Genomic DNA, 27,996 nt, shown 5'->3' on the forward strand with positions numbered 1-27,996 from the left:
GTTAGTTGTCTTGTGTTTTCTAAATCCGTGTTGGCAATGTGTCAATAGATCGTTCTCTTCAATTAATACACAATTTTCGAACACAACATATGTTCCAGAATCGTGCTGGATACTGACGTTCATGATAAGGACCGGTAATTAAGTGGATTACTGCTATTGCCTTTCTTCAATATTGGTGTGACCTGTGCAACTTTCCAGTCTTTGGGTACGGATCTTCGTTGAGCGAGCGGTTGTATATGATTGCAAAATACAGAGATATCTCATCAGCATACTATGAAAGGAACCTAACTGGTATACAGTCTGAACCGGAAGACTTGCTTTTATTAAGTGGTTTAAGTTGCTTCACTTCTCCGAGGATATCACTTTATAAGCTACTCATGTTGGCAGCTGTTCTTGATTCGAATTCTCGAACATCTACTTCGTCTTCTTTGGTGCAGGCATTTTGGAAGGATTTGTTTAGTAACACAATAGTTTTAGTGGCACAGTCACTGACACTATGTCCTTTGCTATCGCGCAGAGAAGGCATTTATTGTGTCTTGCCACTAGCATGTTTTACATACGACCAGAAGCTCTTCGAATTTTCTGCCAGGTTTTGAGACGAAGTTCCATTGTGGAAGGTATTGTAAACATCTCGTATTGAGGTCCGCGATAAATTTTGAGCGTCTGTGAAAGATCACCAGTCTAGGTGATTATGCGTTAATTTAAATTTGGCATGCTTTCTTCTTTGTTTCTGCAACAGTGTTCTTATTTGTGTTGTGTAGCATGGTGGATAAACTCCGTAATCTGTTAATCTATTCGGTATAAATCTATCAATTGCTGTCGACTCTATTTCTCTGAATTCAAGCCACATCTCATCTACACTGACACCGGTAATTTAGAAGAAGTGGAGATTGTCTCTCAGGAAGACATCAAGTGAATTTTTATCCCCTTTATTCAATAGATATATTTTTAGTTTATTTTTGGAGGGTTTGGGAGTTACGGGAGTCAGTCTCGCTACGGCAACTCTGTGGTCACTAATTCCTGTATCCGTTTTAATATTCGTTATTAGCTCAGGATTATTTGTTGCTAAGAGTGTGTTTTCACAACTGTTCACTATTCGAGTGGGTTCGAAATAATTTTCAGAGAATGTGTTTAGTATAATTTTGGATGATGTTTTATGCGTACCTCCGGATTTAAATGTATTTTGGCCAACATATCAAGGGTAAATTGACGTCGCCACCAATTGTATGAGTCGGGTAGGTGTTTGAAATAAGATTCAAGTTGTCTTTAAACATTTCAGCAACTGAATCATCTGAGTTGGGATTTCGGTAAAGAGATCCAATTATCATTTTTCTTCCGGTTGCCAAGAATGGCTTTTAATTCACAGGAATTATCCACTTAAATTTCGCTACAAGATAAACTACTTCTACCAGCAGCAAGGAACCCACCGCCAACTGTATTTAGTCTATCCTTTCTGAACACCGTTGGCTCCAACGAAAAATTTCGGCTGAACGTGTCTTCAGTTTTATCCAGCTTTCGGAGTCTATAACGATTTGAGCATTAGTGCTTTCTAACAGCGCTTGAAGCTCTGGTACTTTGCCAACACAACTATGACACTTTACAACTGTTATACCGATGGTTCCTAGATCTACGTTCTTCCTGAATTCTACTTGCTCCGTTTGAGACTGAAGCCCTTTTTGAGTTTCGCGAGACCATCTAACCTAACAAACCGCCCAGTCCACACAACACAGCCCTGCTAGCCGCCTCCTGCGTGCAATGGACTCCTGACCTCTTTAGCGGTACTCGAAACACCACCACCCTATGGCGCAAATCGAGGAATCTGCAGCCTACGCGGTCGCAGAACCGTCTGAGCCTCTGATTGACACCCTCCACTCGGCTCTGTACCAGAGGTCCGCAGTCGGCCCTGTCCATCTCGCAAGCAAGACTGGCAGCTTTTATCACTTCTGGATGGCCGCTCAAAACCAGAGAGTATTTCTTCCGATCCAAAGCGACACACATCATTGGTACCGAAGTGAGCCACCACCTGCAGTTGGCTGCCCCTGTGCTCTTCATGGCATCCAGAATGATTTGTTCCACGTCTTAAGTGACTCCACCCGGCATGCACACGAAGTGCACATTGGCTCTCTTCCCCTGCTTGGCAGCCATGTTCCTAAGGGGCCCCATAATGCACCTAAAATTGGAGCTCCCAACCACAATAATCACACCCTCTGTGACTGCCCGGATCTTGTATTCTGAGAAGTTTACTCTCAAACAGGACAAGCGACAGCATCTGGCTGAGGGACAGAGGCAACCGCCGTAAGTGACGAAAAATCATCGAGGAAGACAGAACAATATCTGGCGTTCCCCGATGAAGTGTTATAGGCCTTTGCTGTTCCTGATCTACATAAACCATTTACCAGACAATCTCAGCAACACTCAAATTTTTTGCAGATGATTCTGTCGTTTAGGGTCTAGTAAAGTCATCAGGAGATGGGAACCAACTGCAAAATGATGTAGACAAGATATCTGCATATTGCGAAAAGTGGCAATTGGCTCGGTACACCAACAAGTGTTATAAATCAGCATCGTAAGAAAATAAGAGAAATCAGTGCTCTCACGAAACGGTTTCAGAATTCGTTTTTCTCCTGTACAGTTTTGAGAGTGGAACAGTAGATAAATAGTATTAAACTGATTCGATGAACTCTCTGCCAAGCTGTTAAATGTGAACTGCGGTCATGTGAATGTAGACGTAGACTTAGATGTAGGTGTTTCATCTAAGAAGCTGGTCGGATTGCAAGCCTGAAACGTCCCCTTAGAAAAATTATACATGACTGTGCTTAAACTGACACACAATATTTTTTAGCGCAACGCAATCTGACTTTCAATAATCCCTACAAGAGAATGTCCCTGACTAAATTAACCTATACGTTTCACAAATCACTTACCTCACAAAAATCTTCGTTACTCGAACTACTGCAATACAGCGAGCGCCACTACTGCCAGCTAAATAAAAGATTCAAACTACTGAAGGCACTAACTACTGATGGGCATAGTTAGCAAAAGAAAGATTTTGATAGAGAACAAACAATGTATTTACCTTTATAGTGTTGAAAAGTCATTTTATATATATATATATATATATATATATATATATATATATATATATATATATAAGTCCATGATATCCAATATTACAAATTTACTGTCTCTGATGGACACACGTCCAGATCATTCGCTCTCAAAAATCCGTCATCTCACTCCCCACATCCACCACTGTTGGCAGCTCACTGCGCAACGCTACGCGCTGTTAACAGCCAACTGCCCAACACTACAATAGCGACTGTTGCAACAATGCCGACCAGCCTCAGACTGCACACAGCACAGACAGTGATTTTCATATAGAGCGCTACGTGGCGTTACCAATAAAAAAAACGTAAACAGCCTACTTAAAAGCCGTTTCACTGATTTTAGCGGTTTAGTTATAAACTCTAGCGCTTTTCGAATATCCCTTCTTCCTTTTCAATAAATGTAAGTTCATTTTTATATAAATGAATCCTGTCATTGTGTACATTTTTCGTAGTTACTGATTGTTCTGTACGACCTTCTGCTGTGACACTAGTAGCTATGGAAATAGGTGTCCACCCAGACAGAGCCCCGTTTTGTTGTATAATCCTTACATAACTGAGGTGCGGCAGGTTAATGACAGGATGTCCACTAACTACTTTTTCGGCTCAGTGGCCATCCATCACATCGACACGTAGCACACCCAGAGGTTGAGGAGTTTCTTCGAGAAATCTGTACCATCATCGTGATACAGGCGGTGAAGCCAAGGTCCCCGTCCTCACTGAAGCCCGCCCAGAATGTACGGTTACAAAGGACTGCCAGCGCTCACCGACCCGTTGCTCAACAACTCCAGATTGTTCTAGTCCGTACCCAGCAACGAAACCGAGCTTCCTAATTTGTTCATCATTTGGTAGAGATTAGATTAGATTAGATTAATACTTGTTCCATAGATCATGAATACGACACTTCGTAATGATGTGGAACGTGTCAGGTTAATAAAAGATGTCTGTACAAGATATTACATTACACAAAATACTGCATGACACTAATGTTTAATTTAGGTTTTTTTCCCTCCCTTAATTTATATCTAAAAATTCAGCCAATGAGTAGAAGGAGTTGTCATCTAGAAATTCATTTTATTTATTTTTAAATGTTGGTTGACTATCTGTCAGGCTTTTGATGCTGTTTGGTAGGTGACCAAAGACTTTTGTGGCAGTATTATTTGCCCCTTTCTGTGCCAAAGTCAGATTCAACACTGCATAGTGAAGATCATCCTTTCTCCTGGTGTTATAGCTATGGACACTGCTGTTACGTTTGTACTGTGTTGGATTATTAACAACAAATTTCGTAAGTGAATATATATACTGTGAGGTTACTGTGAGGATCCCTAGATCCTTAAATAGATGTCTGCAGGATGACCGTCAAATGGGTCAAATGGCTCTGAGCACTATGGGACTCAACTTCTGTGGTCATTAGTCCCCTAGAACTTAGAACTAGTTAATCCTAACTAACCTAAGGACATCACACACATCCATGCCCGAGGCAGGACTCGAACCTGCGACCGCAGCGGAGGATGACCGTGGGTGGGCTCCAGCAATTATTCTGATTACACGTTTTTGAGCAATGAATACTTTTCTACTCAACGATGAATTACCCCAGAATATGATGTCATACGAAAGCAGTGAATGAAAGTAGGCATAGTAAGCTAATTTACTGAGATTCTTATCACCAAAATTTGCAATAACCCTAATAGCATACGTAGCTGAGCTCAGACGTTTCAGCAGACCATCAATGTGTTGTTTCCAGTTTAACCTCTCATCAATGGACACACCCAAAAATTTTGAAAATTCTACCTTAGCTACAGACTTCTGTTCAAAGTCTATATTTATTACTGGAGTTGTGCCATCCACAATACACCTACGGCTTATTGAATGCCATAGACGCGATGAGCAGTCCCCATTTCCGCTACCAACAAGTGCAAGAACCGATAATCATAATATTAGATAGCGTATTACCACTTACATTCCACAGGCACTTATGTAACGGAGAAAATAATCACCTCACTGGACTACGGACAGGAACAGATGATATTCCACACTGTCTGAGGAGGTAGGTCCCAGGTGGATAAAGGGATATTGTGGCATTAAGGGAAACAAAGTTAATGTTTTAATTCATTAGCCGCGATAATGAAAATAACTACAGCGTAATTTCAGCTATTTTTTACGAAGGGCTAGCACTTTAGTCAGGGAAGCTTACGCACAAATATGCACTTTGCATGCAATGCGACATTGCTATGACAGTTCCGCGAGTTTTTTAAATACGTTTGAGCATCATTCATGGCGGCTTCCATAAACATCTGACGACAATGACGACGACGACAACAGTGAAGAATTAAACAGTTTAACCAGGATATCGGAATTGCTAATGAAGAAAGACACGGACTGGGTCACTTGATATATTTTATTCAGTTTAACTGTATCTTTGCCACGTCGACTAGCTGAGCTTCGCAGTGAATAGATGTACGGACCTGAGGAAGACCTGCAACGAAGGCCGAAACCGTTTAGCATAATAAACCACACCAAATGTCGAAGACTGTGTCTTTATTCATATGCATTTCAGTAGGTGTGTGGAACACAGCAGAAAGCATAGCTGCAGATACTGTCGAGGCCTAACTACTCAAGACTGAGCACGTCTGCTTCATATCTCTTCACTCTGTTGCTAACAGCATTTACCCTGGACACTAGCTGACTGTTATAATAATGCGACTCGGCATTATACACTCCTGGAAATGGAAAAAAGAACACATTGACACCGGTGTGTCAGACCCACCATACTTGCTCCGGACACTGCGAGAGGGCTGTACAAGCAATGATCACACGCGCGGCACAGCGGACACACCAGGAACCGCGGTGTTGGCCGTCGAATGGCGCTAGCTGCGCAGCATTTGTGCACCGCCGCCGTCAGTGTCAGCCAGTTTGCCGTGGCATACGGAGCTCCATCGCAGTCTTTAACACTGGTAGCATGCCGCGACAGCGTGGACGTGAACCGTATGTGCAGTTGACGGACTTTGAGCGAGGGCGTATAGTGGGCATGCGGGAGGCCCGGGTGGACGTACCGCCGAATTGCTCAACACGTGGGGCGTGAGGTCTCCACAGTACATCGATGTTGTCGCCAGTGGTCGGCGGAAGGTGCACGTGCCCGTAGACCTGGGACCGGACCGCAGCGACGCACGGATGCACGCCAAGCCCGTAGGATCCTACGCAGTGCCGTAGGGGACTGCACCGCCACTTCCCAGCAAATTAGGGACACTGTTGCTCCTGGGGTATCGGCGAGGACCATTCGCAACCGTCTCCATGAAGCTGGGCTACGGTCCCGCACACCGTTAGGCCGTCTTCCGCTCACGCCCCAACATCGTGCAGCCCACCTCCAGTGGTGTCGCGACAGGCGTGAATGGAGGGACGAATGGAGACGTGTCGTCTTCAGCGATGAGAGTCGCTTCTGCCTTGGTGCCAATGATGGTCGTATGCGTGTTTGGCGCCGTGCAGGTGAGCGCCACAATCAGGACTGCATACGACCGAGGCACACAGGGCCAACACCCGGCATCATGGTGTGGGGAGCGATCTCCTACACTGGCCGTACACCACTGGTGATCGTCGAGGGAACACTGAATAGTGCACGGTACATCCAAACCGTCATCGAACCCATCGTTCTACCATTCCTAGACCGGCAAGGGAACTTGCTGTTCCAACAGGACAATGCACGTCCGCATGTATCCCGTGCCACCCAACGTGCTCTAGAAGGTGTAAGTCAACTACCCTGGCCAGCAAGATCTCCGGATCTGTCCCCCATTGAGCATGTTTGGGACTGGATGAAGCGTCGTCTCACGCGGTCTGCACGTCCAGCACGAACGCTGGTCCAACTGAGGCGCCAGGTGGAAATGGCATGGCAAGCCGTTCCACAGGACTACATCCAGCATCTCTACGATCGTCTCCATGGGAGAATAGCAGCCTGCATTGCTGCGAAAGGTGGATATACACTGTACTAGTGCCGACATTGTGCATGCTCTGTTGCCTGTGTCTATGTGCCTGTGGTTCTGTCAGTGTGATCATGTGATGTATCTGACCCCAGGAATGTGTCAATAAAGTTTCCCCTTCCTGGGACAATGAATTCACGGTGTTCTTATTTCAATTTCCAGGAGTGTATTTCGGAACAGAAAATAATAAATCTTATTCACTACAGAAATTATAACTGAACAAAATATGCTTACCTGTGCCATATGAACAAACCATTATCGTCTAGAGACGGTATTGTGTGCTCTGGATTCATCTGAAACGAAGGGATTTGGTCACAACTCGCAGTCACATTAGTCTTACATTATGCGAAACTAGACATTTCATCCGTGCAGCAGAATATACAGATTACACTAAAAAGTTTTAGATTAGTCAGTTCCTGAACTTAACAATGTTGGTTATATTACAAAATTTAATCATTCTCAGATCTGCGAGTTGCCAATGGTTTAGAACACAGTATTTGTTTTGTTCGTGTAAGTAATCTCTGCAATGCATGGCAAAATTACTCAGAGACAGAATAAATACGCTCACATTTTAATAGACATAAAGACAAATGTAAATACAAGACACATTCTCGGCTTACTGTTTTTGTCTCGTTTACTAGTTCCTGTATTCTGTAGAGTTGTTCTAACATTCAGAATCCAACTGTTGCTTGTAACAGATCAAGGTGGAATTATCCTCGTTGTTCTTATACCACTCTTGAAGCCAATATTATCATTTTCTTTTCACACCTTTTTTCCCATTAGCAGTACACTTGCAATAGTTATGTTGTGGCGTAACAAGCTAGCTACGCCACATTGAGAAGGGAGCCGTGAGGCACGCGTACACACACGCCGACTGGCGTCAAGTCTGGAACAGGATAACTATTGAATGGTAGCAAGAAAAGTACGTAGCTGCTTTATACTTAACTTTTAATCTTTGTTGGTTTACAACGTTCTTCTTGAGACATTTATACGATAACTCTCAAACTTGGTAAGGCTACTGGCGCCTTGCTAGGTCGTAGCCATGGACTTAGCAGAAGGCTATTCTAACTGTCTCTCGGCAAATGAGAGGAAGGCTTCGTCCGTATTGTCGCTAGCAATGTCGTTCGGACAACTGGGGCGAGTCCTCGTCCGTATCTCGAGACCTGCCTTGTGGTGGCGCTCGGTCTGCGATCACACAGTGGCGACACGCAGGTCCGACATGTACTAAATGGACCGCGGCCGATTTAAGCTACCACCTAGCAAGTGTGGTGTCTGGCGGTGACACCACAAGTTACACGAACTAATTTCCTATTCAAGTGACAATTCATTTTTCACTGTATAAATTGCCTACTGCCGATGAGCAAACATATTTAATTCATCTGGAAATATTTTGTTTAAATAAATATTCGTAATTAAGATAACTAGGAACCATGTGCACGTCAAAATTCAATTATGCTAGATTTGTTATTTTATTTAAGCCCTTATTCTTCGCTTTGCAACGTAGGTTACACTTTTTCCAAAACTCTACGTTTCAGAAATTATTTATGTTGAAAATTTTTATGTTCCAGAATATTCCAATCTTAATGTGAAATTCTTTCAAAAATCTAGTGCCATAGTTTTGTAGCACCAAATTTTCGGTTTACAAGAATGCATACTTTCACCAAGATAACATTTTAGTTCGTTAATTATTCAGATAAAGAGAGTACATTTTTAGGCGAACTTTGGCGATCCCTGTGCACATTAAAATTTCTCACCCGCAAAATAATACCAATAATTTTACCATTCGCTAGCGACACTGCTCTTAATCAAACAAACTTGCACTGAGGTGACAAAACTCAAGGATACCTCCTGATATCGTACCAGACCCCCTTTTGCCCGGCGTAGAGCAGGAACACGAATTGTCATGGACTCAACAAGTCGTTGGAAGTCTCTGCAGAAATACTGAGCCGTGCTGCCTCTATAGCCGCCCGTAATTGCGAAAGTGTTGCCGGTGCAGGATTTTGTGCTTGAAGCGGCCTCTCGATTGTCTCCCATAAACGTCCGATGGGACCCACGACGGGTGATCTGGATGGCCAAATCATTCCCACGAATTGTCCAGAATGTTCTTCAGACCAATCGCGAACATCTGTGGCCGGTGATATGGAGCATTGCCGTCCATAAAAATTACATCGTTGTTTTGGAACACGGCATCCATGAAAGACTGAGAATGGTCTCCAAGCAGCTGAACCTCCAGAGGCGTAATGTTGCAGAGTGATATGAAATGGAACGAGTATGTGAGGGTTGTGGTAGGAAAGGCGAGTGGTCGATTTCGGTTTATTGGAGGAAGTGTGCTCACCTGTAAAGTAGACCGGATGTAGAACGCTAGTGCGACCTATTCTAGAGTACTACTCGAGTGTTTGGGATCAGTACCAGATCGGATTAAAGAAAGACTTTAAATCAATTTAGACGCGGGCTGCTAGACTTCTTACTACACACATCAAAAAAAGTTTTTCATCACCCCATTTCTCAGAACTCCTGAAGATAGACCTTGAATGTGGATATCGTATCACAGACACAGTTACTTTGACTGTTCAGAGACGTCACTAAACCTGCTCAAAGATGTAAACAACCATGCATGAGCAACGCCTATTAGAAGGAGGGGGTCCGACAGCCGATCAGTTTGTCGTTCCACCAGGAAGGAGGTACACAGCACGTGTTGTCTGTAGTTTAACCATGCCTAGACGCTCAATACCGCGTTTCAATCGCGTCCCCAATGTCACTTTGTGCCAGGAAGGGCTCTCAACATGGAAAGTTTCCAGGCGTCTCGGAGTGAACCAAAGCGATGTTGTTCGGACAGAAACTGACGATGACGTCCCTCACTCAGGCCGCCCAAGGGCTGAGACGTGTTTAGAGGTAACCCGGTCAGGCTGAACGCCGGCCACGGTAGTCTCGCGGTTCTAGGCGCGCAGTCCGGAACCGTGTGACTGCTACGGTCGCAGGTTCGAATCCTGCCTCGGGCATGGATGTGTGTCATGTCCTTAGGTTAGTTAGGTTTAAGTCATTCTAAGTTCTAGGGGACTGATGACCACAGCTGTTAAGTCCCATAGTGCTCAGAGCCATTTGAACCATTCAGGCTGAACGCCTTAGACACACTGTCCAGAGAGCGCAGCAAGGTGGAGGTTCCCTGCTGTTTTGGGGTGGCATAATGTGGGACCGACGTACGCCACTGGTGGTCATGGAATGCCACCCTCCGACCGATAGTGCAACCATATCGGAAACATATTGGCGAGGCACTCGTCTTCAAGGATGACAATTCACGTCCCTATCGTGTACATCTTGTGAATGAGTTCCTTCAGGATAACGACATCGATCGACTAGAGTGGCCAGCATGTTCTCCAGACATGAACCCTATCGTACATGCCTGGGGTAGATTGGAAAGGGCTGTTTATGGACGACATGACCCACCAACCACTCTGAGGGATTTACGCCGTATCGTCGTTGAGGAGTTGGACAATCTGGACCAACAGTGCCTTGATGAACTTGTGGATAGTATGCCACGACGAATACGGGCATGCATCAATGCAAGAAGACGTGCTACTGGGTATTAGAGGTACCGGTCCGTACAGCAATCTGGATCACCACATCTGAAGATCTCGCTGTATGGTACTACAACATGCAGTGTGTGGTTGTCATGGGCAATGAAAAGGGCGGAAATGATGTTTGTGTTGATCACTATTCCAATTTTCTGTACAGGTTCCGGAACTCTCGGAACCGAGGTGAGGCAAAACATTTTTTTATGTATTTATGAGACTCAGCACTAAAAGTAACAACAAGACGGATAAACTCCGAATAACGCACAAACAAAACTCGAGACTCAAAACACTAGCTCACAGATCAAAACCTGAACTGTAAACACAGCTGGTTGCTATGACAGTGATATCGACCGAAAGGTCAGAGTTTCTATAACAGAAGAGTGAAATCCACAGTCATCTGTGTGTAACTTTTTCGAAAATGCAAAGGTCTGAATACGAACACACCGTAAGTTCGGTTATTTTCCTGAGAGCACATACAAATTTGAAAAATGAAATAAAAATATTACTAACTAGAATTTCTTAACAAATTTTGCAATATTTTAAACAGAAAATTTCAAATTATTTTATAGGTTTAACAACTGAAAATGCTATTTTTTACCATCCTGCGACTTTCCGACTCCTCTGAAGAACATACATAACAATTGTCCCTACCTATAGCGAAGGCACTACCAACGACTTTATTACACTAGACATTTATATTGATAATGTATACATTAATAAATGTGTATCTCATAGCTCACATGCATTAAACATATATATATATATATATATATATATATATATATATATATATATATATATATACAGGGTGTATATATGATCCACATTTAACACCTTATTCGTAGCCTCATATAGTACAATTACAGAACTGCATTAAACGTGCTTAAAAAAACGCTTAAGTGCGCATCTGCGTTACTAACCATGACAGTGCACCCAATCCAGAATGTTTTAGCCGCCACATTACCTTAACGTAGTCCTCATTGAGGTGTTCCCTTTCCATGAGGTTGACGATTTTGATGGTGACGTCAAGCCCAAGGGCCTTAGCGGTGCACAGAGCTGTTCTGCAAGGCGGGCTGAGAGGAAAATGGTACAGAACTATGGGCATCTTTTCAAGCTGCGTCTGAAAACAGATGTAAGAAGTTACAAAAAGAATGTTCAAATGTGTGTGAAATCTTATGGCACTTAACTGCTAAGGTCATCAGTCCCTAAGCTTACACACTACTTAACTTAAAATTATCCTGTGGACAAACACACACACACACACACACACACACACACACACACACACACACCCATGTCCGAGGGAGGGCTCGAACCGCTGCCGGGATCAGCCGCACAGTCCAAGACTGCAGCGGCCCAGACAGCTCGGCTAATCCCGCGCGGCTAAGAAGTAACACCATTATTTTAAAGATTAATTACTGTAGAAAGGTGTACTCCTCCTACTGAATGGGGTATCTTCCATTATTATCCTTACTCCCTGACTCTAAACTTCCTTCCTATATCATAATTTTAGTATTGTTCTGAAACATTAAATATGAAACTGCCATTTTTTATGTTGAGGAAAGAATAATTCACGTGAGCAGTCTTGCTTCGACTTTGCAGATTTCTAGATTGAAGGCTTCAGTACATTCTCGGCGCCATCTCATCCACAGATGTATACTCGAAAATTTATATTACTCTCAACACTGTCTGCGTAAAACAAAAATAATCGCATATCGTTCTGTTACTCATTAGATAACTTTTATTAGTGTCGTTTAAGGACGATGCAGTTACATTAGCACTTTCTAAAGATTTTCTGGATAATTTGATGAAGGATAAGCTATTAACAAATTTGATTTTTGGGTGACACGCAACGAGATAATGCACTTTCAGGAAGGGAGGAGACGTGAGATTCTCAAGGCGACGACACAGGGGACGCAACAGCTATAGGCAAGCGGGGTACCCAACGTTACAAGACACCGCGCCGTCGGCACACGGCTTGTAGCTGGTTAACGTGATATTTATAGTCTGATTTAAACTAGTTGTCACTTGACGTTTAAGCTCCGAAGTTGCGGCGTTGTCTCGTCGAGTAGACTCTGCAGGCAGGCGCCACAGCGCACCGCTTTCCGCGGCGATGGAAAAAGGCTCTACCTTCCATAAAAATCAAGTAAAAAAACTAATTTCAGTTAGAGAAAGAGTTATATTAATTAGGTACAATTTTCGCATTCGTAAACAGCTTCAAATGTGTCACATTATATCTCAAAAACTAATGCTCTCACAGCAATACTCTTTTTCCTTGATTGCTCAAATATCTCTCTTGGCAATGAATTTTTTACAATTTTGGAACTGCACTGCTTTTCCTATATACAAGGTGAGTCAAAAAGGACTTTATAGCTTTGGAATTATACAGAAATTTATTGAGATAACTTGCAGAATCGGTGGATGTGTCAATTTGTAGTAAACAGCCTCAACTATCACATAAAATTGTCAAGTGTCGTTTTGGTTCGATGTGACTAGCATCTGTGATGCAGCGAAATTCAACCGGTTATCTGCTTCTTCCCCACATTCGTTGTAGCAAATGGGGGTAGCTTGTGCAATAGCAGCGTACATTCGATTTTCCATTTTGGCTAAACTGTCTGATGGATAGGGGGGGGGGGGGGGGGGGATATATACACGGTCTTTAATGAAACCTCAAAGAAAGCATACAGCGAGCTCTCTTGTCACCAGTGAAAGCAGACATTTTAACGGTGCACTGCGCTGCCGCTACTCGTGGCGGAATGGGGCACTGATGGGCTACGTGAATCAAACTTGAGGTTGTTTGCTGCAAAATGACACATCTGTTGTGAGGACGTGGCAGTTTTAAATGTGGAGTGTTTTGAACTATGTTTGGTTAAGATACAGGTAGAGGTCGGGTCTGAATCACCATTGCCAACCGCAGCAAACAATTACGCTGTAGCCACTTCCAAATGCTTTGTGTACTCCAATTTGCTCTGTGTTGTGGATTTCTTTTTGTTTCATTTTTACTCAAGTGAAGAGACTAATCCCAGTGCATAAAGCGATTCGAATGCGACTCTCACGACAACAAAAGAAATCAGAGCAATTCCTATGGACTTTGTGTCAGTTTTGATTTCGCGGCAGCACGGAATGCGGACGTATGGATGGCAGCCCTTCGAGAGGGGGCGGGGCTTATTCCCCCACACCGCTTCCCTACGACAGCTAAGTTCGCGTTTGATTTCTGCCGCGATCGAATGCCACGATATACTGTCCGCATAGTACCGATTCTGTAAATTATTTCAATAACTTTCTATATCATTGTAAAGTTTCTTCTTGACTCGCCCTGTAATATTATGCTTCTGAAAACAGCGTGCAACTGTGTCGGTATTTAACTCATAACAAGAATGAAGTTTAAAGTCTCTATCTCCTAAAAAAATAATGCAAAAATACTGAAATTTACGTGTAGTATCGCTTTCAGTGGTATCTCTTTGCACATCCAACATCTTTTCTTTCTTTTAATTAGGGCGGGTGTTACGTTGGTTTTTGAAACAGAAGTTTCCGCGTCTAGGAAGGTTTCCTTCTTATCACTGCAATCTCGGTAACTATTAAACAGATGAAATAACGTCTTAGTGTCTACAAAAATCAAATATATTTAAAATGCAGTATAACTACCATAAGGAGGTGCCCGCCTGGTTAGCCGTGTGCTCTAACGCACGGTTTTCCTGAGTGGAAAGGAGCGCCTGGTCCCTAGCACGAATCCGCCCGGCGGACTTGTGTCGAGGTCCGGTGAGCCAGCCAGTCTGTGGATGGTTTTTAGGAGGTTTTCCATCAGCCTCGGCGAATGCGGGCTGGTTCCCTTATTGTGCCTCAGCTACACTATGTGGGCGATTGCTGTGCAAACAGGTTCTCCACGTACGAGTACACCACCATTACTCTACAACGAAAACTTAAGAGTTATAATCGTCTGGTGTGAGACATTCCCTGGGGGCGGCGGGGGGGGGGGGGGGGGTTCCACTGGAGACTGAACCGCACAATAACCCTGAGTTCAGCGTGGGGCGCGGAGACGTGAAGTGGACTGCGGTAGCCGTCGTGGAGTTGTCGACCACTGCGGCTGCCGCGGGGACAGAGCCTCTCCGACTTTTCTACAGTAGAATACAATAAGATAAGGAGGCGATGGGAGGTGTCTGAACAGTATTCCTTAAAAGGGAAACACCGCATTACACCCCCTCAGATACAGTGGCAAGATGACCCCGTGGATGGCCCGTTAAAAACTGGACACAGATCGAGCAGGAAGACAGGAAGAAGGCGAACCGAACTGAAAAAAGAAGCAAAATCGAAACGTGAATGGTCCATGCTCATGATCTACATCATCGAGCGCACTCCAATGTCCACGGCGTCGTTATTATGTGCTCACGGTGTTGGACCGCGCTGGAGTAGATCCGCGTTCAGATCTCCCTCATGCCATTTTTTTTTTTTCACAAAATTATGAACTTTCGTCCGGTCATTGACGTCTCTGTTTGCTGTATTTAAATTTGTTTGTCTCGTGGAGTAGTGTCCGTTTGCAACAGCTACTTGTAAAGAGAAACTGGAACACCTGCCTAACATTGTGTTCGGTCCCAGCGAGCATGCAGAAGTGCCGCAGCTGGACGTGGCATGGACTCAGCTAATGTCTCAAGTCGTGCTGAGGGAATTGACACCGTAAATCCTGCAGGGCTGTCCATAAATCCGTATGAGTACGAGGAGGTTCAGATCTCTTCTGAAAAACACGTTGTAAGGAATCCCAGGTATGCTCAATAATGTCATGTCTGGGGAGTTTGGTGATCAGCGGGTGTTTAAACTCAGAAGAGTGTTCCTGGAGCCACTCTGTAGCAATTCTGGACATAATGGGATGCCGCATTGTCCTGCTGGAATTGCCCAAGCCCGTCGGAATGCGCAATTGACGTGAATGAATGTAGGTCATCAAACAGGATGCTTACGTACGTGTCACCTGTCACAGTCGCATCTAGACGAATCAGGGGTTCCACATCTCTCCAATTCTACGCGCCCAACACCATTACACTCCCTCCATCATCTTGGACAGTCCACAGTTGACATACAGGGTCCATGGATTTATGAGGTTGTCTCCATAGCCATATACGTCCATCCGCTCGATACAATTTGAAACGAGACTCGTCCAACCAGGCAACATATTTCCAGTCATCAACAGTCCAATGTCGGTATCGACAGGCCCAGGAGGGCGTAAAGCTTTGTGTCGTGCAGTCATCAAGGGTACACGAGTGAGCCTTCGGCTCCGAAAGTCCATATCGGTGATGTTTCGTTGAATGGTTCGCACGCTGACACTTGATGGCCCAACATTGAAATCTGTAGCAATTTGCGAAACGTTTGCACTTTTGTCACACTGAACGATTCTCTTCAGGCGTCGTTGGTCCCGTTCTTGCAGGATCCTTTTCGGATAGCAGCGATGTCGGAAATTTGATGTTTTACCGGATTCCTGATATTCACGGTACACTCGTGAAATGGTCGTACGGGAACATCTCCACTTCATCGCTACCTCGGAGATGCCGTGTCCCATCGCTCTTGCGCCGACTATAAAACCACGTTCAAACTCACTTAAATCTTGATAACCTGCCATTGCAGCAGAAGTCACCGATCTAACTGCGCGAGACAATTGTCTTATATACCCGTTGCCGACCGCAGCGCCGTATTCTACCTGTTTACATTACACTGGTCAACACTCATTTTCTTGCCAAGGATATTTGAGTGGCTTTAGGATGGGTTAGTGGTGCTGAGGACGAATATAGCAACCATTTATGCAGTTTGGCTCTAGTTTTTGAGATAATGCATGATTTATTCAAAAAATTAGAAAAAATTGCTAATACTGAACTCGAGCGCTACAAACTACAATGAAAAAAGAAAATAATCTTTATAAATAGGTTCTATGAAAACCTGATAGGCATTTGTCCACGTATAAAACATAATTGAAAAGTTTCTCTATAAGTATATCACTTTCCGTCCATGACGAACCGCTTCCTGCACGCTTTCCTTTTATAGGTCTCTTCAGAACAGTCACGTTGCAGATTCCAGCAATAATCTGCCATCATATGCCTGTCCCATCTTCCTTTATATCTTTCCTCTATTCCTTTCATATCTTGATGGAACCGCTCTCCTTGTTCCTCACTGAAATCACCTAGATTACGAGGAAATCGATCCAAGTGGCTGTGACGGAAGTGCAATTTTATGCTCATGTTAGCTCCTAAGTTTTGAAAGTTAGTGAGCATGTTTTTGACCAGTTCCTCGTAATTGGGAGCTTTATGATTGCCCAAAAAACATTTTACAACAGCGACAAAACTGTTCCAGGCCGGTGCTTCAGTGACAGTCATGACACTTGTAAAATTGATATCGTTGATGAGCCTGCGAATTTGAGGACCATCAAATATTCCTGCCTTAAGTTTTTCACTACTGAGTCCAGGGAACGTATTGCAGATGTATGTGAAGCAATTACCATTTCTGTCTAAAGCTTTGGTGAATTGCTTCATTAGTCCTAACTTAATATGTAATGGTGGAAGAACAATCTTGTCCCTACTAACCAGAGGTTCATTAATGATGTTTGCTTCACCAACAGCCATATGTTCCCTTGGAGGCCATGTTTTCTGCTTCCAATGTTCGTGCTTTGCCCTACTATCCCACATGCAGATAAAACATGGGTGCTTTGTGTATCCACTTTGTTGTCCAAGCAAGAAGTTTACCATTTTCAAATCAACACAAATCAACCACTGGTGCTGCATATACTGAATTTTCTGCAGAACCATCTTGATGTTAGCATATGCTTCACAAAGTTTTGTTGAGTGAGCAATTGGAATAGATGCGTAACGATTGCCATTGTGTAGGAGAACACGTTTTAAACTTCTAGTGGAACTGTCTATGAAGAGACGCCAGTCCTCTGGTCTATATTCCGGCAGCCCCAATTCGAGTAAAAGTCCAGGTATATTGCTGCAATACACTATAACCTCTTCTTGGTTGAAGTATAGAAGAAGGTTTTCTTCTCTCGTCCGGTAAGCTGTTATTTTAACACTTGGATGAAGACAGTTCTTTTCCTTAAGCCTGGATGCTAAGAGTTCTGATGCTTGCTTTGAAAGATTGAGTTCTCGTATCAAGTCACTGAGCTCCTTCTGGTCGAACTGCTGGGGTTGTGTCTCACGTCCTTCGTATTCCGAACCACTACTTGTACATTCCTCGCCGTGCACATCGTCATCTGATGATGTTAGCGTGGGTAATGTTGTGAAGGTTGGTACAGGAACATCGTTGCTGTGCACCACCGGTCTTCTTGCTGACTCCAAATCGGGATATTCCCACTTTCGTTATTTGAACCTATTAAAACCATTCACATTAACAATGCAAAAATAGCAATCATCTGTATGGTTCTTCTGCTCTCGCCATACCATAGGCACTCCGAAGTTTAAGCTTTTCCTTTTTCTTTTTGTCCACTGCCGTAAGCACTCCACACAGCATTTACAAACTTTATGGGGTGCCCACGCCTTGTCTTGATCTCCAAGTTTAATTCCGAAATATGCCAGATACGCTTCCTTCACAAAAGGAGTGATATTCTTCCTGTTCTTTTGAAGAACGTATTCACCACAAATGTAGCAGAACTCATCTGGATGGTTCACGCAAAGACGGCGTGAAGAACTCATGTTTTCCTAAAACAAAATTGCACAAATACTACATATTATGCAGAACTTTCTTGTATTTGCATGTCAATCACATTCAACAAACATCATTAATTGTTTTGTGTGAAATGAATACTCACCTCTTATTTGCTACGTCACGATGAAAAGGTTCTATCTCCTTGAAGCTGCACTGCACATGTGTGTGACTTTCGACCTTCGCCATTTTTCTTGTTTACACTGAACGCTACCTATCGACTGTTGCGGGGATTACCTCGGCCAACAAATGAATGTCGAGTACCGCCGAATTCAAATCTGCACAACCCTCAATATCTTCAACACACGCACCGCACAACAGGACTGAACACATGCTGACAGTGTGATGTTTGCATGATGTAATCCTCAACCACACAGATGCACTCCCTGAGCACAATTGTTTAATAAAGATAGTACAATATCACTAATTAAAAAACAGGTAGCAAATACATTACACCATATATGGACCCTGCAGTCGATATTATCCACATGAAACTCTCATTTCCACAAATAACCTATATCTCAAAAACCAGAGCCAATTTGGAAAAAGTACAAATATACTCGGAATGAGTATCATAACAATATCCCATTTTCGTTCAAACTTCCCTGGCAACGAAAAAAAAATTTTATTTTGTAGAGCTGGTAGAGGCATGCGTATTCACACACATAGATAATTATCTATGTATGTGAATACGCATGCCTCTACCAGTTTCTTTGGTGCTTCAGTGTATAACGACTTTACGTACTACCACTGCCACTGCTAAGACTACACTAGGAGAACAGACACGTCAATGATCAAACGGAAAGTAGATAATTTTGTGAAAAAATAAGCTCGTGCACGAGGGAGACTATGAATAATACGAGGATTAAAACTTAAACAGAGGCAACTATTTATTCACAACCGATACAAAAGAGTTACATGTTTGCACCTGTTACTAATCTCCAAAGTAGTCAACAGCGTTGCGTAGCCAGCGATGTGGAAGGCGTAGTATACTGTTAGCAGAGCCTCTTCTGTTGATGGTGCGAATGGAACGTTCTACACCTGTCGAATCTCTGGAACAGTTCTGAAGCGAATGCTTCGAAGTGGTTCCTTCATCTTCGGAATCAAATCAAAGTCACAAGGATTTACGTTCCGGGAGTATGGCGGATGGTACAGTACTTCCCAGCCCCATCGACCGAACAGAGCAGCCACAGCCTGCGCCGTATGTGCCCGCGCATTGTCGTACAAAATGATGGGAGGCGTGCGCAGAAAGTGTCGCCGCTTCTTTCGCAAAGCAGGTCGCAGGTGATGCTCCAAAAACGAACAGTAATACTGTGCAATGACAGTCTGCCGTGGAGGAACGTAATGTGTTAGGATAACAACATCACAGTCGTACATGATAATCACCATAACTTTCACCATACTGGCGCTTTGACGCACTTTCGACTTTCGCGGCGACCTATAATGAGGCCATTCGTTGGATTGGCGTTTTAGTTTTGGCACGTACGATATGACCCATCTCTCATCCAGTGTTACGATACGGCCTAAGAAAGCCTCTCCTTCGCGCTCGTAGCGGTCCAAGTGCGTCTGAGTAGCGTCGTAACGCATCCATTTCTTCCGTCAATCGTGATGCAAATTTTCGCATGCCCAGGCGATTCTTCAGGATGCGAAGCACAGTCGTAGAGCTAATCTGGTTTCGTGGGCGAGCTCACGAATCGTATGGCGCCGATCACTGTCCACTAATGCGGCAACAGCAAGCACTTCTTCTTCATACATGCTAGGACGACCTGCCCGATTCATGTCTGCCACAGTTTGCCGACCTTCGTTGAATCTTTACCCAACGTGCCACTGTTCTGTACGGCAATGTTGATTCCCCGCACGCCTCATGAAGACCTTGATGACACTGTCGTGCTGTACGACCTCTGGCACAATCAATCTTGATCCAACTCCGTTGTTCCTGTTTCGAAAACATTACGTTAGACAGCTTGCTCACAAGTGACTGTGTTTCCCTCGATTGTGCGCACGCCGATGACATGGAACGGGAGAGTCAATTTGCTCGGAGGTTAGGTATGTATGTCAACAACGTGTGCTATAAGCGGCAATAGTAGATCCCATTGCATAGTGTCTCCACAGTAGGGTTCCAACCTACGTATATTGTGTTTCAATATTATCAATTACCTCGAGGAGGTCTGTCGACACATAGTCGACACAGATTTAGGAATCATCGTTCTTGTGAAATACCATTACTGTAGCTCTTTATTCACACGAAGTGTTGAGTGCTAGCGAAAGGGATTTCAAATTGATTTCGTATTTCTAGCTTTACGGAAGGCTTTGACACCGTACCTCACAAGCGGCTTGTAATCACACTGCTTGCTTTTGGAATATCGTGTCAGTTATGCGATTGAATTCGTGATTACCTGTCAGAGAGGTCACAGTTCTTACTAACTGACAGAAAGTCATCGAGCAAAACATAAGTGATTTCTTGTCTTCCCCAAGGTAGTGTTATAGTCCCTCTGCTGTTCTTTATCAATATAAACGATTTAGGAGACAATCTGAACAGCCGTCTTAGGTTGTTTGCAGATGGTGACGTCGTCTGTCGTCTAATAAAGTCATCAGAAGATCAGAACCAATTCTAAAACGATTTAGATAAGATATTAGCGTGATGCGAAGAATGGTTAATTTCTTCACAAATTCATCCCCAGGTCTACACACTAGCTACGCCGTTAATCAGTTCTATAGGAAAAGTGAAATTTTTTGCTGGTCTGAAAGGTAACAGGTGGTGTTCGATGCTTTAAAGCTGATTTTAACTAACACACCTGTTCTAGCCATCTCAGATTTTGGGAGTCTAATGCTGGGGTCACAGCAGTTTTGTTTCAGGAGTAACAGGGATCGCAGCGGCTTATTGGTTAAACCACTTGGTCTTCATCTGTTCTCGAAAGCCGGCCGGGGTGGCCGAGCGGTTCTAGGCGCTAGTCTGGAACCGCGCGACCGCTAGGGTTACAGGTTCGAATCCTGCCTCGCGCATGGGTGTGTGTGATGTCCTTAGGTTAGTTACGTTTAAGTAGTTCTAAGTTCTAGCGGACTGATGACCTCAGATGTTAAGTCCCATAGTGCTTAGATCCATTTGCATTTTAGCAAAACTGTCGCTGAGGTACAAGGAACCGGAGAACAGGTTTTATCGAATTCTACAATTTAACAGAGAGCCTTTCTCCATTCGAAAATTTACAGGATGAACAGAATAGGGATTAGATCTTAGGGGGTATTAAGAGGCAGTTGAGGGAAGGAGACTCAATAACGAATCATACAATGGAAGTCCAGGCCAGAGTTGCAAATTTTACTTTTTTTATTCACTCGATGACTAGCTTTAGGCCGCGACCCATTTTCAAATCATTGTAACATAGTCAAAAATGGTATTTCCGAAGATGTGAAAACCATGCCGAAAATGTGCAACGAACAGTTACAGAGCAGCGCAGCAGTATGCTGGAAGTTCGTCAATAAATGGATTCCAAATCATTAAAGGATTTTTGTGGTATTGTACCCGCCATGACGGGAGACCAAAGAATTGTTTACCCATCCAGCTTGCAATCTCCATTAGACATTGTGTGGGAGGACACTAAGGGACCTACAAAAGTATTCCAAAAATTAAGGAGCATCCGACATTGCCCACGTTGGATTTCGACATGATAAAATTACAAGGTACGGAAACAACAGAGGTAAAGTCGAATCCGAATAACCGCAGAGATTTTTTGAGTTCTAAGTGGAAACAGAATTTCATGAAAAACTTGTTCGTCGACTATATGGAGCCACTTTCTTGGATCAGCAGTTGAAATATATATATTTTGGTCGTGGTAGATCTCTTTAGCCGTTTTCTCTGCTTGTCCCCTAGTAGGTGAATGACCACTAGTATCTCCATTAAACATCTGGGAGGTCTGTTTTCCTGCTTTGGTCCACTGAATGTGCTGGTGAGTGATAACGCCTCTTCACTTACATCTAGGGAGCTTCGCAGCTTTATTTTGGCAATGCGATATCCCATGTCACCATCGATCCCTGTTACCTGCAGTCCTCATTTATTCAGAGGATCAACCGTAATTCAAAATCTGCCCTAATAATATTTCATGACAAATCGCAAACTGCTTGGGAGAGACCTCTGTGCTGGCTCAACTTTTCCCTGAATGCGGCGGTCGCATAAGACCATGCCAGCAAGGTTGATGTTCACGTATCTGCTTAATTCACCATTAGCACATTAGTGAATACGATGATAAGCTGCTGGAGAAAACTGAGAGGAGGTGCCCTGCCTCAGTGAAAGTTGGGGTTTTAGGTAGAGTCAAAAATATTCATCCCAAAATTAAGGATGCCGAAAAACTTACTGGGGATCTATTGAGGCGTTCTGTCGGTCCCTATGAAGTTGGGAAGGTCCTTGGACTAGTCACGTTTTGGGTACTAAGTACAACAACAGGCAAGTTACCAAGGAATCATTTAAGCCAGATGAAAGACGAAAAGAGCTGAGACCCAGAAGGCCTCCCCCTCCCCCCCCCCCCCCCCCCCAGCCCTCAGATTAGGGCTGGAAGGTTGAACCGTGCGCCTGCTCGTATCGATACCTGATGAGAAAGGTCAAAGGCAGTGTTGCTGCACTGCATCGCAATGGTCTTCGGCGCGGGCAGATAGGAGGCATACAACAGAGGAAAGAGGATTTAACGCCGCATGACGGAAGGACAAAAAGAAGATGTCGTGCGCTAAAGCTTTTGTTTCGTGCGTGGCATGACGTGGAAGAGTGCAGAGGAAACATACCTTGCAATGTACAGGTTGTACCGGCTGTTTACAAGAATATGGTGTACCGTGATGGAGAGCTTTGTCGATCAGTGTCGTCCGTCAGCGTGTTTGCCACTTGCACTGGATATTTCTGCCAGATAAGGTTTAAACTTGGCTCAAGGCGACTGAGGCATAGTTCCTGCTGATTTACTGCAATCTTATCTGCACAATATGATTGTATTTCACTTGGTGAGGCTTCATTCGTTTATCTAAGCCAGTGCATCTTGTTCTGTGTATCACCTGTTTCGAGTGTACAGTCGCTAACCACGTTTTGGCGATGTTAGAAGTATTTCTGTAGAACATTGTTGGTGGTTCCAACCAGGTGCAAACCTTTTTATTTAACGCATCTTTGGCGACTAGACTATCAACGTCACTGTCTACGAGAGGAAAGTTAATTTCTCAGCTCTTTAGCGAACCACTGTTCTAAGATAAGAAAGATGCACGTTCTTCTTCGATCAATACACATAGTCAAATTTTTTCACTTTTTGTAATCAAAAATTGTTCAAATGGCTCTGAGCACTATGGGACGCAACTGCTGAGGTCATTAGTCCCCTAGAACTTAGAACTAGTTAAACCTAACTAACCTAGGGACATCACAAACATCCATAATTGAATAATGGTGATATTTACTTAGGAGTTAGGTTTTTGTCAGTTTCTCTGATTCATTGAAAACATAATTTGATGGTCCACAACTTTTATCCCATAAAATTTTGCGTGGATTTGCCTAATTCTCAGGTGCTACACGTTTTATTGCAGCAAACGAGTGTTTTTTGAAAACTGAAAATAAGTTTCCTCACGAAACTTTTGTAACTAACCTCAGTCGATGCAGAATTTATTGCTTTTCAGTTTTGGTAACCTTGGAATTTCCGATTAAACGCTTAGTTTCGCAGGAGTTTTAAAAAATGTCTTAAATTTTGGTGGTTTTCTTTGAACCATGGCTGAAGCTCCGATCGGAAATCGGGTCAAACTTAGATTATTCATGTCAGAGGCCTACCTGAGTGATTAAAACAGTTTCAAGTATTCCAGTAATTTTTGAAACGCAACCACATTTTTGGAGCTAATTGTACTGGCTTATATGGCATTTGACTGGAATATCCCCACTACCCCCCCCCCCTCTCCTCTCCCCCCCCCTCCACCACCACCCGGATCGGTTCAGCAGTCTGGAAGGTGTTTTTCCCCCCACACATTGGCTCCTTTCTTTGCGAAAACTAGATATGTGAGAGTTGTCATGTGCGTATTTTTTGCCGCACGGTGTAGCTGCGCGGTCTGAGGTGCCTTGCCACGATTCGGACGGCTCTCCCCGTCGGAGGTTCGAGTTCTCTCTCGGGCATGGGTGTGTGTGTGTTGTCCCTAGCGTAAGTTATTTAAGTTAGATTAAGTAGTATGTAAGCCTAGGGACCTGTGACCTCAGCAGTTTGGTCTCATAGGAACTTACCACAAATGTGCCAGAAGTGTTGCAACAAACTTCGAGGAGTTGTTGAGCGTGTGAGCGTGTCTTGAGAAACAAATCGAGTATAGGAACCCGTGACTGGAAACGTCATCCAACGACGCTACAGGGTGTCGAAGTTACAGGCACCGGCGGTCCTCTAACACTGTCGGACCATACGCGGTACGTCTCGCCACGTTGTTTGTCATTCAGTGATCGTGACTGATTGCTACAATCGCCAATGGGGAAGATGGACCTAACTGCTGTGTACAAAGGCCTTGTCTTCTGTGAATGAGATACTCTGTTGCTTCTGCGGATGACGGTTTCGGACATGGGTTTCGACCCGCAGTTTATCTTTCTCCTGAAACCCTCTAAACTCTCCAATGGTTTTCGGTGTACAGGAGAGAAATAAACTGAAAATGGAAACCCATATCCAAAACCGTCATCCACCACAGCAGCAGACCACCTCATTCATAGGAGACGAGGCCAATCTATGCAGCAGCTGGCTCCATCTTCTCCACTGGCGATCGTGTCAGTCAGTCACGATCACTGAAAAACAACATTGCGAGACGTTCCGCTTGTGGTCCGTCAGCGTACAAAGTCACGTTTGTTGCCGCAGGGATGTCCTACCGGCACGCGCCGCTGCCAATAACTTCGACGCTCCGCAGCGTCGTTGGATGACGTTTCTGGCCTCGTTGGATGACGTTTCTGGACACGGATTCCTATCCTCGATTTGTTCCTCAAGACACCCTCTACAACTCTTCGAAATTTGTCGCAACCTTCCTGGGACACCCTGTGTAGTTTAGTGTTATGTTTGTACTGCGCAATGATGGTGTTGGGAGATGGGAGATGATGAAACCCAGTGCTAGAATGTACCTATTCCTCTCGAACAACACAAATGGAGCAGCCAAGACAAGCGTCCCCATCCCGCGGACTAACCACAATCAACAGTTTCACATTTCCTCACTTCATGACAGTGCGGAGAGATTTGGAATTTAACTCAGTACAACGCGCAAAGACTGGTGATCGGGATCTTCACGATACCACCTACATTACCTTTGCTGGACAAATACTGGCAGTGAAAATTTCATCCACCGCCAAGAATCTAAATAGCTTACCTCCGAGTGGAGCCCGGCGACACAGGCGAACACGACAGTTATCTCTAAGTTAATGCTGGTAAGTGTGCACTGTGCCATGGAAACAGTCACAATAATTACACAGTTAATAACTACTCCTTACAGCAACAGTGACCTAATCGTCAATTTTGATATTATACTCTTTCGAGTCCACCCCGATAGATGAGTGGTCAGCGCGACAGAATGCCGCGCCAGGGGGCCCGGGTTCGATTCCCGGCTGAGTCGGGGATTTTCTCCGCTCAGGGACTGGGTGTTGTGTTGTCTTCGTCATTGTGTTGTGTTGTCTTCATCATCATTTCACCCACAGGGGTGGCGACAGGAAGGGCATCGGATCACCCCTTAAATTAACCTTGCCAAATCACACGATAACCATGCCGATCCTGCGAACGTGCGGGACACAGGCACAAGGAAAGAGACAGTATTATACTCTTTCGACAATTGTTGCAAATGATTTCTAGTATCTAATAAAGCCACCGGGCGAGGTGGCAAAGTTTTGTGTGGCTGTACTCGTGTTAGGGCAGGAGCAGGGTTCAAATTCAACGTCTCGACACAGTGAATTATGCTCTACGTCTACATCTATACTTTGCAAACCAATGTGTAGTGCATGGCGGAGTTGTGCTAGTTAGGGTTTCTTCCCGTTCCATTCACGTATTGAGCACGGAAAGAACGATTGTTTAAATTCCTCTTTGCGTGCTTTTAATTAATCTACTCTTGTCCTCACGATCCCTATGCGAGCGATAAGTAGGAGGTTGCAGTATATTCCTCGGCGCTTTGCAGGTAGGCTTTCTCGAGATAATTTACGTTTATCTTCAAGAACCTGTTGTTCAGTTTCTTCTGCATCTCTGTAAACACTCCAACGCGGGACAAACAAACCTAAGACACAGCTGTGTCTTGAGAATGTCGTTATTGTATCACACGACTAGTTTCGGCGGCGCATTACCACCAAGGAAATTACTCTTTTGGCAGTGATGAACCTGAGCATGGCGGTAATGTGCCACCGAAACTATTCGTGTGATAGAATAAAGACATTCTCAAGATACACTGTGGTGGTACTTTTTCTCATACATATCATTAGCTGAAGTCACTCGTCCGTGCAATAAGATGGACATCCGTAAATTAAACGTATGACCATTTATGCTACCCTTCCTGTATATGTCCAGTATCCCAAGCTAGTCCTATTTGGCACAGGTCCCACAAACTTGAGCAATATGGGTCGCACGAGTGATTCTTTAACAATCGTCTTTGTAGACTGACTGCATTTTCCCAGTATTCTACCAATAACCCGAAGTCTACCACCTGATAACCCACGACTGAGGCTATGTGATCATTGCTTTCCATATATGTACGAACTCTTACACCCAGATATTTGTATGAGCTGTCCGATTCCAACTGTGACTCGCTGATGATATAGTCATAGGATACAACGTTTTTTCGTTTTGTGAAGTGCACAGTTGTAGTTTCTGATTTCTTGAGGGTATTTTCGTTCTGTCGTTGCAACTATAAAAAATACGTGTTTTTTTCACTAGATGCGTTTCGCTTTATTGAGGTAAAGCATCGTCAGTGATGGTGATTTTCACTTGATTTTTTTCCTACATCGGGAAATACGCTCTGCTAGCACATCGTTGACGTTTTTCTTGTTTTGACACTGACAGTTGCAGTCTCATTTTTAGTTGCTCTGTAGAACTACGCATTTTTTATCTTTTAGACAGCACACTTTTTTCACACCACTGTAGAAAAAACAGAGGAGCGTCAAAACGCGAAATGGAAACCGATCTCAGTAACCAACTGTATGCCTGTAACAGTAAAGATAGGACACATCTTATATGGAATGTTGTATTCGAATTATTCTACACTAGTATCTCCTAAAGTATAGTCCTCCTGAAAAATCTGAAGCCAGACATTGTAGTGGCGATCAGCATGACAGTCATGAACAGCCAGATGTACTATACGATCACTACTACAGTTATCTGACTCAAGATCGCGTGATATGGATGCAATGGATAGATACTGTCTGATCAAAAGTATCCGGAAACCCCTACGTAATGTGAATTGACCTCTAGATGTGACGTGAGGTGGACACCTCAGTATCAAAGAAGACGGGGAGTGTTGTGGTTGTCATTATGGAAGCAGTAACAGCAGAATGGTTCAGACAGGGAAGCTCAGTGACTTCGATTGTGGACTTGTCGTTGAATATCACCTGGGTAACAAATTCATCATGGACACTCCACCTTTCTAAAGCAGCCCAAACAGGCTGATGGAGATATGAAAGTAAAGTGGAAACGCGAAGGAGCAACCACAGCTAGACAAACCGGGTGAACGTCACAC

At 44.0% G+C, this 27,996-nt stretch overlaps 1 protein-coding gene across 1 annotated transcript in view; it reads right to left on the reverse strand.

The window, feature by feature from the left end:
• Positions 1-27,996, reverse strand: part of LOC126412238 (glutathione S-transferase D7-like) — an 83,832-nt gene that overhangs the window by 48,714 nt on the left and 7,122 nt on the right. Inside the window, exons 2-3 of the mRNA XM_050081730.1 lie at positions 11,612-11,767; positions 7,310-7,368 (exon numbers count right to left, since the gene is read on the reverse strand). Coding sequence (XP_049937687.1) covers positions 7,310-7,368; positions 11,612-11,752 — 200 coding nt within the window. The 5' untranslated portion in view covers positions 11,753-11,767. The remainder of the gene's footprint in view (positions 1-7,309; positions 7,369-11,611; positions 11,768-27,996) is intronic.

This window comes from Schistocerca serialis, chromosome 7 (assembly GCF_023864345.2).
Source record: "Schistocerca serialis cubense isolate TAMUIC-IGC-003099 chromosome 7, iqSchSeri2.2, whole genome shotgun sequence".
NCBI lineage: Eukaryota > Metazoa > Arthropoda > Insecta > Orthoptera > Acrididae > Schistocerca > Schistocerca serialis.